Source organism: Arachis stenosperma, chromosome 2 (genome assembly GCF_014773155.1).
Source record: "Arachis stenosperma cultivar V10309 chromosome 2, arast.V10309.gnm1.PFL2, whole genome shotgun sequence".
In the NCBI taxonomy this organism is placed as follows: domain Eukaryota; kingdom Viridiplantae; phylum Streptophyta; class Magnoliopsida; order Fabales; family Fabaceae; genus Arachis; species Arachis stenosperma.
This window is the reverse complement of record NC_080378.1, coordinates 116420177-116435522: the sequence shown is the minus strand read 5'-3', so window position 1 is coordinate 116435522 and position 15346 is coordinate 116420177. Positions and strand designations below refer to the sequence as shown.

The 15346-nt window shown below is 32.1% G+C and overlaps 1 protein-coding gene across 1 annotated transcript; it reads right to left on the bottom strand.

Moving 5' to 3' along the window:
- Positions 1 to 686: 686 nt before the first annotated feature.
- On the bottom strand, positions 687 to 9900 carry LOC130960432 (uncharacterized). The gene is made up of 27 exons (XM_057885826.1): positions 9587 to 9900; positions 9221 to 9449; positions 8945 to 9090; positions 7779 to 7895; positions 7420 to 7566; positions 6575 to 7257; positions 6220 to 6341; positions 6047 to 6138; positions 5699 to 5918; positions 5528 to 5591; positions 4820 to 4968; positions 4657 to 4730; positions 4409 to 4573; positions 4248 to 4319; positions 3942 to 4043; positions 3766 to 3855; positions 3446 to 3521; positions 3228 to 3324; positions 3049 to 3118; positions 2733 to 2912; positions 2501 to 2623; positions 2342 to 2425; positions 2038 to 2222; positions 1805 to 1943; positions 1643 to 1702; positions 1345 to 1449; positions 687 to 1192 (listed from the first exon to the last, which is right to left on the bottom strand). Exons 1-27 carry the CDS (start codon positions 9674 to 9676, stop codon positions 1079 to 1081), a joined length of 3795 nt encoding a protein of 1264 aa, XP_057741809.1. The 5' UTR covers positions 9677 to 9900; the 3' UTR covers positions 687 to 1078.
- Positions 9901 to 15346: the final 5446 nt, after the last annotated feature.

Here is a 15346-nt window from a genome sequence, read left to right as displayed (position 1 = left end):
AGATGAAGTTTGAATCCTCAACACTTGGTTAAATAGATTAGTAAGCTAACACTCGACCAGCCCATCTTGGTTTCGTTATACAAATTATAACAGACTTTAGTCTTGCACAATTTAGTATGAGTTGTGTTGAGATGACACATTTTTTGAGATCTCACTCTTCGAGTAGTGTAGAAAAAACACTTCTTTTTTCAATGTAACATGGGGATATCAATATATCAAGAATAATGGAATCAAGCATCATGTTTCATCAGTCACAAATTTCTATGATGAAGGAAAACCAGCTTACATAGCAAGTCCACCGCAAAAATTGTTTATATAAAAACTATCTTTAGTATATCCTTAGCAAGTGCCTTAACTAATTCTTAATATTTACCTTTCAAAACAGAAAGAATCGTATAATATATTTATGCCACATCCCACTAAATCCACTCAAGGAACAGAGACTGAGAACATTCAAATCAAATTGAAGAACACCACATTCACCTTCCATCATGGATTTGCAAAATAATAAGCATAATGCACTATTATTAGTGTCTGAATTTGCATTTGGCTTTACACCAATAATATTGAAGAAAAAAATCATATTCACCCTTCATCATGGATTTGCATAAGAATAAGCACAAGGCACAATGATTAGTGTTTGATTCTGCATTGGGGGATTGGGGTTTCACACTTCAAACCACAAGTATCATGAAAAATAAGAACTTTATTCCTTAAAAGAAAAAAAAAAAGTTTGCTATGTACAAACAGAACACCCCACAAAGCCTTTAGGGAGGAAGAACAAGGGGAAGAGAGAAGAGTTGGATCAGCAAAGGGACCTAAAAGTAAAGCTTTATCTCCAATGAAAATTGTCAAATAATTCTAATTAAGTATGAAAAAATTTGAATAGGTAAAATAGAGAATGGTGATGAGGGATGAAAGCAAAAAATAAAGAACAAAACCTATGATATAATACAAAAGGGGGCAGGACCAAAATGATGGAAAATTCCATTACAACTGGTCACTGACCTTGCTCCACCATTTAGGTGTGATAGAAGAATTAGCCTAAAGCAAGGAGTGCAGCTATACAGAGAGGCTTTCACATGAAATAGCTCAATGATCTCATTTTTCTCGAGCCGCCTTCTCCGTAAAGGTCATTCCATTGGAGGAGCTCATTCATATTGTTTGATTCCGATGACACACTCGCGCACACCTTCATGAATGCATAAACGAAACGTTAAATAACATAGCCTTTGCAGGCCAAGAGCCTTTGCAGGCCAAGAGACTTTGCAAGCCAAGGACATATGATCCAGATGGATCGTGATCACTGTAGAAAGATCAAGTAACCGATTTCGTATAACATACCTGCTCATGCGCATATTTAAAATCTTCCATCTTTAAGGGTCGAATATCGGCACTGCTACACAATCTCGGCAAAGGTTTGTTCTCAGCTTGTGCTACACTTCTCTCCTGAAAATTGAATTTCATATTAGCATGTCAAATACCAGTACAATTTGTTAAACATGTAGACTTATTGTCCTTTTTGAGCTATCAAGAACTGTTGTTCTAAATATTCAAATAACCGAGTCATGTGAAAGAATATAGAGCCTAAAGCAATTTATGAACAAGGAAGAAAGACAACAAAGATTTTAAAAGAGCCTACCTTCTTCTCCTTCTCCAAGATCTCTCTTATTGGGCAGTGAGCCGCTGTGACACAAAGATTCTGTCATTGAAAACATAACCATCAGAATATTTTACACAAAACCAGATCTGATAACTTCTCTGAAAACCAAGGAGAGGCGCGATTGACAGATAGAAAGATAACCTTTAGATCGCTCCCTGAATATCCATCAGTCATATTTGCCAACGCATCCAAATCAACGTCCGATGCTAAATCTTCCTTTGCTAAAATGACTTTGAGAATTTTTTCTCTGTTTGGAGCATCTGGCAAATTAACCATCAATCTACAGAGTTTTTTACGAAAGCTTGTGTTAGTTCAGCACAGATCACATACCATCAACATGAAAAAGATGTTGACATAACAAATAACATGTTTACCTTCGTGGAAGCCTCCTAATAACAGCTTCATCAAGATCAAATGGCCTATTCGTAGCAGCGAGAACAAGTATGCGTTCTTTATCCTTTGTACGCAGACCATCCCAATTAACCATAAACTCATTCTTCATTTTACGCATAGCCTCATGCTCACCTGGATTTTCACGTCTTCCCAACATACTATCAACCTGGCAAAAACATAAATAAAATAAAAAATAACCATGGATAGCTCATATTTAAAGAAATAAAACAATTACTCTAAAGGAAAGAAAAATTTCAACGGAATATACACATGGCATATACAAACCTCATCGACGAAAATAACACTTGGAGCAATCTTGCTGGCCAGTGAAAAGACTGCTTTGACATATTTTTCTCCTTCGCCAAACCACTGCAACCAACAAAAATGATATCACCGTGTTGCTTAAGCACAAAAGGAACATAGAAGTTTCAATTTGTCAAATACCTTCGAAGTAATGCTGGACATTGAAATGTTGATAAAATTCGCTCCAGCTTCGGTTGCTACAGCTTTTGCGAGCATAGTTTTTCCTGTGCCAGGGGGGCCAAAAAGCAATATTCCTTTGCAAGGCTAAATATACAAATAACAAATTAATTGTATCAGATGCTGAAGACATTACATAATCTACATAAAAAAGTATTTGACAAATCATTAGATGCAACTAAAGAGAATCTTCTACCTTAGTCAGCTGCCCTTTGCAAAACAATTCCGGCCTCTGAAGAGGAAGCATGACCAATTCCTTCAAGGTGTCCTTCACATTTTCCAAAGCTCCAATATCATCGAATGTCACCCCAATATCGGTTGGTGGAATAACATCACCAAGCAATTTTTTCTCAAATTCATTCTCGGTAACCACATCCTAACATGGAAGAACAAATACAAGAGAGACTAAGTATAGGCAATCGCATATTTTGGAAAAAGTTACAATGCAAAGCAAGTTGCGCACAATTAAGTTGATAAAATGTATAAATTTGCAACAGAATGTGTTAAATTACCTTCAATGATTTCTTTAAGCTCTTGTTTTCATTTTGAATGCCATGCAGAATGTTCAGCCCATAATTAATGCTGCACCGATGAAGTGTGAATAAGGGTTAGAAATTAAAAGATTTTGTTATATTTCTCATTACTCAAAATTTTAGGATGGCAGGATCAAGATGGAAAGAAGTCATGACACCTTTCTGCAGACAGCACAAGCTTAGAATCTTTGGATAAGGATTCAGATGAGTGCATAAGCTGGTAACTTATTGCCCAACCAATGATCTTTTCCACACCTAGTAAAAGGAACAATAGCATAAAATCAGCATTTTGGCAGCAAATCTAAAATTTCCATACTTAGATGCTACATTTGCTTCAAATAAAAATGGTGGGGAAAAGGTTAAAAAGAATGCTGACTTTCGGTTGTTAGGGCTTGATCTTTGATGCAGACAGTCTCCAAGTCAGGACATTCCAATCCAACTCTGCTGAGAACCTGATATCAACAAAGGAATCACATTGTAAGTATAGCAAATAGTAACACATGACACTTGGTATTTATATAAAACCAAGTAAAAAATATCCAGATTGTTTGGTAAGCCAGAGCATCTAGTGTACAGCGACAATCAACATACTAGTCATTGAACAAATTCAATCAAGAAAAGGAGAATAGCAAAACAAAACAAAATAAATATATAAAGGCATATTAAATAAAGGACAGAAGATGTTGGAAGGCTCACCGTGCGAATGCTGACAACATTAGACTGAGCTTTCATAGTCTCAACATCACGCTCTAGCTGCTGCTTCCAATCAGAAAGCAAGGTCTCATCCTGTACAAGTTTCAAATTAGAACTGATCCATGAACTGTTGATGGCAACGAAACAAATCGTACAATAATATTAATCTATGGTGATACCTGAGGCAGCTGTATAGTCACTCTGTTTGGGAAGAGGCGACCAAGTTGCTTCATTACTTTGGGTGTTTCTTTGCTCCTATCATGCAGTCTACCAAAATTATCCTGTACAAAGTTAAATACCAAATTACAGAAGTTCAATAATCAATAATTCCTGAAGGAGCCATGACAAAAAGCTAATATATATATATATAAAGCCACAAAAAAAAATATTCAAGGGCATAGCCCAGACAAGACTGGCAACTTCCAAGAAAGAATTACATCATTATTTAAAGAATTATATGAAGCGAAATGGTTACTATTATTTACCGGAAAAGCAAGATCTAGTAGTGCTGTCTGATTGCTCCCAAACTTCGTAAATAGAAGGCCACCAGGTTGTGTCTGAAAGCATAGAAGACAGAAATAAAATCAGCAAACAAGATTTCTTGAACATGAGATCAATACAACCAAACATCAGCAAAAAAGTGTACCTTCTCCTTTCGATTGTCCAGCTGGGTATGAGAGGCAATTACCACCACATTCTGTGGCAAGCTTTCAAATTTAATTTTCAACATCTCGGTGTACCCAACCATTGCCTTCTCTATGTCTTTAATGAATAACACCACTGCTCCGTTTTGACTCTGACTGGTAACAACCTATGTAAACGACATCAAAATGGATGTCATTATTTCACCAGGCATTGAGAAAAACAATGGAACAAGCATAGAACCAGGCTCACCTCAAAGATTTCTTGAACTGCAATCTTGTCAACGTCATCGCCCCCTGAACCATCTACTCTCAACAAATGATTTGCTGCAGTATAAATCACCAATGGAATTTTAATGCACAAGAGCCAATACGTAGCTAAAGGATCATAAGTTCAAAAAAGCAGATTGAAATACCAGAACAAAAGAACCCGCGATCATCTTCACAAAGACCACCAAGATCATTGCCATCAGGAATTGATTTATCAAACCTAACCCCAATCTTCGAAGACCCATTATCTTCAAATGCAAGCATAACTTTTCCGCGGGAGCCATAGCTTGGTCCCCTGTCCAACATAGCAAAGTCTTAAGTCTTAATTTTCAAACGCAACACAATTTTAAACTAAATATTTAAAAAATGTTTTTCTAGATAAGGACAACTAGGGGTGCACCAAACAAGAAATTTAAAAATGGAAACTGAAATCCTTAGGTAAACAAACATCCCCAATACTATGCATTCAGAATAAATCACAAACCCCGTGAAATGATCACGCAATGCCACAAACAAAAGTATAACCCAACTCAACACCCCCCCCCCCCCCCGGGTTGGGAATATATATATATATATCAAAGCTGCAACTGAACTGAGAGATACCACTTCAAAGTGATTTCAAATTCAGAAGCAATAATATCCACAAAAGAGAAAAGTACACTCATGCCACTCAAAACAAATTGCTGTCAATCAGAAATTCAATATTCTTCCTTTAATCCTCTTTTGAATGATTTTCAATGGTTATAGCCTCCTCAACAAAAAGGATAAAAAAGATCTCTCTTCTCCACAAGTTCAGATCAAATGCAGATTGACTGAAATTGTATTCAGAATAATTCTTCCATCAGACAAAGTACCTTGAATAAGTTTGTATTGATGAGACAGCAGAAGGGAAGTTACCAACAAATTTTACTCGATCACCTGCAAATTATTTAAGCCTCATGTTAACCTTTAGGTGCTATGCAATATGTACAATAGGAAGTAAATTTGGAGATAGTTGCTCAATTTTTAACAACAAAACCGCACACCTGTTTTAATAGTAGTGCCTTTTGATGAAGCAGTAGAAACCTCCTGCTTCAGCATAGCCTGAGAACTTATTGTGGATCCACCCACAATTTCAGCATCAACACTAGAAGCTGGTTTACTATGTTTTAAAGAAGCAGCATGTGTACTTCTCTTACCCAACACAGATGGTCGTTCAGGCTTTGAACTTTCTTTAGCAGAATCAACTTCCTTTGATGGAGTTCCCTGAAATATCAATCACATAACAAAAACTATTATTATTCTGTTTATATTAACAGCGATTTAGGAAGAAATCATCTCAACAATACAAACAGATAATAAGAAGTAGCAAAAGAATATCTGAGAAAACGTACACCAGGTAGTGAAAGAGAATCAACAATTAGTAGCCTCGCACCAAAATGCTTTGCAAGTGCCTTGGCAAGAGTCTCCTGATATATATCCGAACCTGCACAGGAATCGCATAATGAGAGCACTTCTTGATTGCAGAAAGGGGAAAACAAAGCATTAACAAGAATGAAGGAACTACCTGCAGGTCCAGATAACAATATCCGTGGGGACACTGAGGGGAGGTCTGAGGCAAATTTTCCAAAGCCATTACACTTCAAATGAATATATGTCGAAGCAATCAAAACGGTCTTTGTCGTGTCGCTATAAAAATAGAAACATCATAACTAAGAATGCATAATTTATTTTCTTATGATCTCATCTATCTTTAAGCAGCAACTACAGGCTATAAAAGAATATAAGAGTAAATATAGATTATTCAAGCTGTTAGCCAACATCTAAGAAGTGACCAGAGTAAAAGTATAATCCAGTTAAGATTGAAAAAATATTAGGAAATCAAATGAGAGAAAAGTTAATAACGAGAAGCAACGATGCACCTTAGATAGTATGGGAAACTTTCAAATGAGACATCAATATTGTCAGCACTAAGAACTCTTTGTTGTAAACTCTCCTTAAAAGCTTGCCGCCTGGTTGATGCCAATATTGCTGGGGTATCAACATCTTTAAGAAGTTCTCTTAATTCCCTTCGCTCCTCCAATATCTTTGTAATGCTACTAGTTAGATCAAAATCAGGATATGAACCAGCAAGCATGCGCAGCAACGGCCTTAATTCACAGGTAGCAGCAGCAGCCATCTTCCCAGCATCTGTATCCACATTGGCATCAACCTCCATGGTGTCAACACTAGGATTTTCATTACCAATAGCAGAAGATGCAAGAACAGTTTTCTCAGCAGAAACAGCTCCAGTTTGCTCGTCGGTATTGGTGGTATCCTTCACTTCATTGTCTCGAACACCATCCCCATTGCCAGAAGGTAGTGATGAAGCATCCGTGTTTTGTTGGACATTCTTGCCAGCTTTAGCAGCAGGCGGAAGGCGAGCTAAATCTTTATGAAGATTAGATAATGAGGCTAATATTGATGCTCCAGCAACAGCGGAAGGGTCCCCAGATCTAGCTTCAACTTGCATTCCATTCACTGGAGTACTCCGAGCTTCTAAAATACTCACAGGAGAAGGTATGCCAGTGGTAGCAACATTATTATTTGTGAGCTGCTGAAAGATCTGAATTCACGCTAAGGAACGCATAAAACACAATAGAATATCTTCAAGAATGACAGAAACAAGGCAGTTATATAAAATGATATAGAGCATTGTAAGTGAAGGTGCAAAGTATAAGAGGCAAAAACAGATATATAATTCATAGGAACCATATGAACAGGATACATAAGCATGCTTGCCAGAAGAACCGAAGACCACCTCATCACCTCCACTTAATATAAGGCGTGCATTCTTGCGATAGGTCTTACCATTAACTTGAACAGCACCTTTGCCTCCTGTGATTTCCAGTAATGCAACAGGTGAACCTCCACGCTGTGTAGAGTAACAACCATGATCAGTAATCTAAAATAGTAATTACCCATCTAACATAATTACACAAATCATTCTTCCCTCCCGATATATGAAATGGAATTTTTGCATCATACAAATGACTCATTTTCTATAACCAAAATGCAAAGCAGATAGATCATTAGCAACTTAGCCGCCTGTTTTAAATTGCACAAAACAGAAAGTGGAACCTCTACCTCGATGTTGCTCAACTTGCACAAAATATTGCCAACAGTTGGATCTTTAAGCCATAAATTGCACTGACGACCTTGGCCAATGGTGAAGATAGGATCACACATAGGCTGGTGAGGAATCTGGAGAAGAATGAAAAACAAATATGATTAGTTCTAGATTGACATGACTAATGAAAACACAATCAGCTCAGAATTCTCCACATTTTAAGCCCAAAAAAGCAGAAGATACTATCTTCAAAGTAGATGTCTCACTTACTCATGTCTAGCACCTATATATTTTATGGTGAAATCACACGCAACATTGCTTTTATCAAGTAATGCAAAATCTTTGGCGCAAAGTTGACATTGATTCCATCCTACATAGTATTGACTAACTGTGGCATGATATTGCAAGAAACAAAATTTTCTCTAGCCAGGACAATACAACAACAACCAAGCCATATCTCATTAGGTAGGGTGCACTAAATAGATCAAACATTGCCATCCATAGTGTCCTTATCATAGATCATATCTGCATAGAACTTTAAAGTAGTTTAACAAAGGATTTTTCTCAACATTATAGGACTGCACCAAGGATCAAATTTAAGCCCTTACCTTTTCTAGCCATTACTAGTTACAAACAACACCAGCCTTTCCAATCTTATAACCTATGGATAACTACACTGACCTTGTTAGTTCTTAGTACATACAACAACACCCCTTCCACTTTGGGATAATTACTTCCTGTCTCTCTATCTGTTGCTCTTACACCAGATACCCTCTTTTATCTACAAAGTTGCACTACCTTCCTTACTTTATGCATACTAAATATAACAAAACAAGGAAAGCAGGTATAGTTTCACAAACAACATGTGATTGAGGAGCAATAAGCACCACGGTCAGTGCAATTGAGCATGCAGCATTAGAAGCATTTTTTGAAACTTCAGTCATCAGTTCCCATAATGCAGAAAGTATCTTGCAAAATCAACCAATCATTCAAATTTGCAGGTCAAGTGTAAAATTTCAAGACAAAGCAGTTCTATATCCGTTAAAATCACTCCAATAGATCAACTTTAACCATGCATTCCAATTCCACAATGCAAAAACCATTCAAGTACTCCAAGAGACAAAAAAAAAAAAAAAGATACATAGCAAAATTTGCACACTCAATTCACAGCGAAGAACCAAACCTGAGAACACTGAGAAAGGAGCTTCCCCCATGCTGTCTTAGGTCCTGATTTCGATTTCACTGACCGCTTCTTCATTCGGCCGGCAGCAGCAGCCGCCGCCAAAGCCGCCGCAGCACTTGATTTCTCTCCATCCACCGCATCCTCACCTAAAATTAACAAAATTCAACACAAAATTCACTCCAAATTCTACCACAGATTCATTATCCAATAGCCACATGCATGCAAAAGAATCATTCACTTCCCACGAAAGAAACCAAAAGGTTGCAACTTTCTAACCTATGGACTGAGGCGTCACCAAATCATCCCCTTCTGCCGCCGGCACAGAAGGAGGCGTGGCCTTCAACGACAAAGTTTCTGGCAAAACATCATCGCTGCAAGCATCAACGGCCTTCAACGACGCCGTCTCGGGTAGATCATCATTCCCGGGTCCAGATTCGTTCACAGGAGGAGCAGCAGCAACAGGAAGTGTCGTGGACGATGCATCCTCTGTGGTGTTGGTAGAAACCTAAATAATCACGAAAATTCAGACCCAACAAAAAAAAAATATCTTTTTTAATATAATTTTGTAATCAAGGGAAAAGAAAATTAAAAGGGTGGAATTGAAAATTCTGCTATGAATCAGATTGAAGAAAAAGGGGAGACCTTTGATCGTTTGTTGGGGTTAGAAGGAGAAGGCGAAGAGAGGGTGCGTTTGGTTGAGGATTGGGAAGAACTGCGTCTAGTTTCAACCATGGTTTTGGGTTGGGTTTGAGAGGGTGGTGATTCACCCTTTCTGGTATCGACGAAGTTGTTGTTTCTGCGATGTGTTGTGTGTGTTTGGTTTCTGTGATCCAAGAGAGAGAGAGAGAGAAAGAGAGAATTGGGGTTATGACTTTGTGTTTGTTGTTATTGTTGTTGTTGGAGGAAAAGAATGATTGAGAAGAAAGAAGAGAAAGAAAGAAAGAAAGAGAGAGAAAATGTTATCAAAAAGAGAGTTTGGGTGTGATTGTATCTGTGGTTATTTTATATGGTGAATGAAGAGGCATAGTGAACGAAGAAATTCAAGATGAAGCAAACATGGTATATCATTAACTCTTGCAATTAATTTTTTCCTTATTCCTCAATTTTTTTTTCTGCTATTATCATTTTTATTTTGTTACATTTTGACCATAATTATTGTCACTTTTTATATTTACAATCAATCAGTTATCTATATATATTATATATTATATAATATAAAATATATATTAAAAAATTAAACAATATATTTGTTTATATATAAACATATAATAGTTTTTTTTGGTGTATATATAATATTTTTTATATATTTTAATTAATTTAACTAAATATAAAAATTATTAAGAGTGGGTAATACTTTAATAGTGAATATTTTACAATGTACCTAAAATTTTAAACCTCCCATTATTGTCAATAAAAATATAATATAATATAATATAACATAATATAATATAATATAACCAGAAAAATATATTTGCATTTGTTTTTTATAAGCATAAATTTTGTACTAGAAATTTTTTATATAAATTGTGATGGATCAAGGATTTGCAAGTCCAAACCGCTGTTGGATCATTTTCTTGAAACGGGTGGTATTTATAAAGATATTTCGACCCCAAATTAAAATAGATTTGAGAGGTACAGAGCGTATAAAAGAAGTAACATATATAAAAGAGTCTTTGGCTCCCCTTCATATAGCTTTTGATAATCTTACCTTATTTGGTTAAGACAGAAAAATATTTGAATTAAAATACAAGTTAAAAATTATAGGAACCGATTTGAACCATTAGAAAGAAGTCGGCCTCGAATATCTAAGTCGGGAGATTATTCTGAATTAGGTCCTTAACAATTTTTAAGTTTAACTTTATAAATGAAGAAATTAAAATTGGAAAAAATTTTCTTTAACAAAATCAGTTTTATATTAGTATTAGTATATTTCATAGCCAGGTGAATATTTTTTTTTTTGTGTGTCTATATTATTCTTCCTTTAATAGTCAAGCCTTTTATTTAACACAAAACGAAAAATGAGAACGAATTTAATCGAAATATTTAATGTTAAAATTAAGTATGTGTTTGAATTATAGTTTGTAAATGGGAACTTTCATAAAATTGATTTTGTAAAATTGATTTTGATAAAAAGTAAGTTTGGGTTAATATAATTTATATTTGACAATTTTTATGTTAAAATTGATTATAACAAAATAAATATTAATTGAATTATACTACTCAAAATCACTTCTAGATGGAAAATTACTAAAAGAAACATCAATTTAAATAATTTTTTATATACATGCAAAATCAGAACACTAACAAAAATAATATAAAAATATTTATCATATAAATAAAATAAATACAATAAAAAATAAAAATATGAAATAGAGTACTATAAATTTTATAATGTCAAACAAAAAAAATATTCTATAATTTTTCTAGTACTGTTAGTACTCTTTAATTTAATATTATTTTGGACTATAAATTTTCATTATTTATGGCCCTATTATTACTTATAATTAATTTCTTATTTATTTTGTCCTTTTTTTATAGGATCATAGTTTATATTATATAAAATTTTATTAATAAACGTAGTATATAATAATTACAATTATAAATTTTACAAAGTCAAAATAAAAAATAAAAAATTAATACAAAATAAAAATAGAGTACATCAAAGAATAAAAAAAATTATATAGATAAGAAATAATAAAAAATTCATAAAACCAACAACATATATCGTATGAACAAAAAAAATAAATAAAATTCATAGGAATAAAATCAAATAAAAAAATAAAAAATCCATACACAGCATAAATACAATCCAGTAAATGATAGAAAAAAAGAATTTATATGAACAAAAAATAATAAAAATATCATATAAAAAAGTTAACAACATTTGTCGTATGAATAAAAGAAATACAATAAAATAAATAAAAAATCATAAAAAATATACATATAAAAAATAGTACGATAAATGATAAAAAAAACTCATAAAAATATAACAAGAGAAATCAGAACACTACATAAATAATATAAAAATATTTATCATATAAATAAAAAATATAATAAAAAATATAAAAATTAAAATATAAAAATGAGTACTAAAAATAATAAAAAAATTAAAATATTCAATTTGCTAACGATTGAAACAAATCTGAACAATTTTGATGAAAAAAATTGGAACTAAAAACTATGAAAAAAGTAGGAAGAACTACAAAAAACTACTGTGAAGATAATAGTTACTAATATTCTTTGTATAGAAGAAAAAAAAGGGTAGGGTTGACAAAAAAAAATAAAACTTCCACCTAATTTTTTAAAGATAATTAGCAACTATAAAGTGAAACGCAAAAGTTACAAATTTTAACTTTTTCTATATCAGAGGCAGAATTATTTCTACTGCGTTCAGAAAGATAAAAATTATCAAACATAAAAATGATATTTTCAAACTCAAATGCGCTTCTTTCCTCCTCAACGTTTTTGTCAAATACACTCTAAATCTATTCATAGAATGGTATACATGATTATTGAAGTATTTTCGGTGCAAGGTTTTTAGGGCATAAATTATTATGCTGTCAACCAATAATGTTATCTGACTCATAAGGAAACCAGTTTGGTTATTATTATGCTGTCAACCAATAATGTTTACTGACTCGTAAGAAAACCAGTTAACCAAATTAATCAATAATATTACAACATTTTACATGCTTTTGCTGCAAACACTGCACCATTTATCATGGTGCGGTGAGCGTTGATTCTGATAAAGCGTAGGTTTAACAAAAGAGTTGAGAGAGAAGAATGTCTTGTTGGCTTGTTGCTATATCTCACTACAATCCAGAGATTTCAGTGTCTGATGAATTGTGCACATCTAACACTGATTTGGAATATCAATAACAGAACCTAATCGTAACAACTAAAATTCACTTAATGCAGTAACTGTAATTTACAGAATATTGCTTATTTTTTAATCAAATTACTGTAATACAAACTCAATTGAGTCAGATAACAAATAATACAAATATACAATAAAATCATTAATTTGTATTCTTAGTGTTACCATTTTTATATTGTGAACACTAAGAATACAATTAAAATTTTATAATTTAAAAACATATAATTAATTATTTGTCTTTGATAAGAGGTTTTAATTAGTTTTTTTTTAATCTTTTATGTTAAAAAGTCAGATAAATAGTAAAAGCTACATGTACTCACTCTACTTACTCTTCCATTAGCATGAAATTAATAAAATAATGTTAAAATAAAAGTTGTAAAAAAAATTTATATTAAAAGATAAAAACATCATATACAATATATACATTTTTTCAAAAAATTAATTATACTATTTATTTTTTATCATCCAGCATTACTTTTCATTAAAAAAAAAAGAAATCCTCAAATGGGCAATCTTTCTTAAATTGGTAAGAATATTAAAAGAGTCAAAATTCATCCTTTAAATTCTCGATATTATAAATGCATTTTTTTAGTGTTTAATTATTTCATGAGAAACATATTATTATATTGGGTAAAAAAATATAATTTTTTATCTCTGAATTTTTGAAAAATTTAAAAAATATATCTAAGTTATTTTTATTTTAATTTTATTTATGATATTTTATATATATTTCATTTAAAAATTAAATAATATATACAATATTAGAATATTTATATTATTTTGCAATCATCACGTACCATTGTATGTTAAACTTTAAAAGTAACAAAAAAAGGCTAAAATAATTTTGTGAATATGTTATATATATGTAATGTATATGTAAAATGTTTTTAACATCATATAAAAATAAATATATAAATAAGATATTATATAGATATCATGAATTAAGTTAAACAATAAAATTTTTTATTATAATTTTTATTATTTTATTAATATATTTTTTGATTTTTTATTTAAGTTATTAAATATGTCAAAATAAAATTGAATAAATATTTTATTTTAAAATAAAAAGAAGAAATAAAAATATTATAAAAACTAGAAATAGAAAAAAGTATTTGAAATTTTTTTTGGATTATTTTACTCAACTTACAAGTTATTAAAAAAATCTGTTAATTTTAAACTATAGGATGGATAATTATTACAGGTGATGAGTTAATTTTTTTTATCGATATCACCTTTTTTTATTCGTTCAATTGCTTTATTATTTCATTCTTTAGTAATCCCAAAATGTTTTTTTTTTCTCAAATAGTTATAATATATATTCTTGCATAACATAAATATTATTTAAATTTTTTCAGTATAAAAACTAAAAATTAAACCGTGGCTTCCAATAAATCATATAAAATAGTAACTATAAGTTTTTTCATAAAGTATATATTCTAATAATTTTTGGATTATAATTGGAAGCTTTTTTTTCTTAAATCCATCTTATATCAATAACTCAATCTCTAGGGCCTATAGATAATTTTAGACAAGTTTTCAGAACATATCTGAGTGGCATTTAATATATGATTGACTGAACAAAATAAAATACATAAAAATAATACCAACAAGTTATTAAAAAAATAATTAAAAATAAAGATTCTTTTTAGTTTAGTAAAAAATAGAAAAAAATTCATTTAATACATCAATGCCAATAAATTGTCAATGTTAATTTAAATTTAAATGCTAATAACCTTGGAAATGGATGTGAAATACTGAAAATTAATTAAATATGAGAATGAAAACAACATATCTCATTCTTTACCCCTAAAAAGAACCATTCCCTATTATGACATTAAGTGGACATATAAATAAGAGAATGTTAGAAGTGGTAAAAGTGAATTAGTGGGTGAATTGGGAAATAAAACAAAACGTTTATTTGGTTTTTATTGAAAAATGTTATATGCATGGGAATCTTCAAGTCTATCTTGTGAATATAGATGAAATATGCATGTGTCTTGAAATGCATATATAAACTTACAGGAGTCACACATGCAGAGTTTTTAGAGCAGGTGTGGAAAATGCCAAGGATCTGGGCAAAAGGGTAATTTCATTTCTTTCATCTTATATTAAAGTATTTTAATTTCCTTAACCTACCAACATTAGTACCATGCAATGATGAGTATGTTTATTAAGTGTAATTCTCTTTTGGATAATAATATATTAAGTCATTTCAAAAGCAATTTGTAGATTCTCATTAGTTAATACTTTTAATTTATGGTTCAATAAGTGCAGTGATCATTAGTGTTGACGTTTCCATAAGATTTTAAATTTGTTATACAAAATTATTGCATACTCTATACATTAATTATTTATATTTATTATTTATACCATGTGAGGACATGTAGATGTAGGGGTGGCAAGCGGAAAAGCCCGTCTGGCGGGCTGACTTGCCCCGCTCCGCCTAATGAGGCAATTTTAGAATTTTAGCCCCCTTCGTCTAACGGCGGGCTAGCGGGCCAGCGGGCTAAGCCCGCCAAATAACC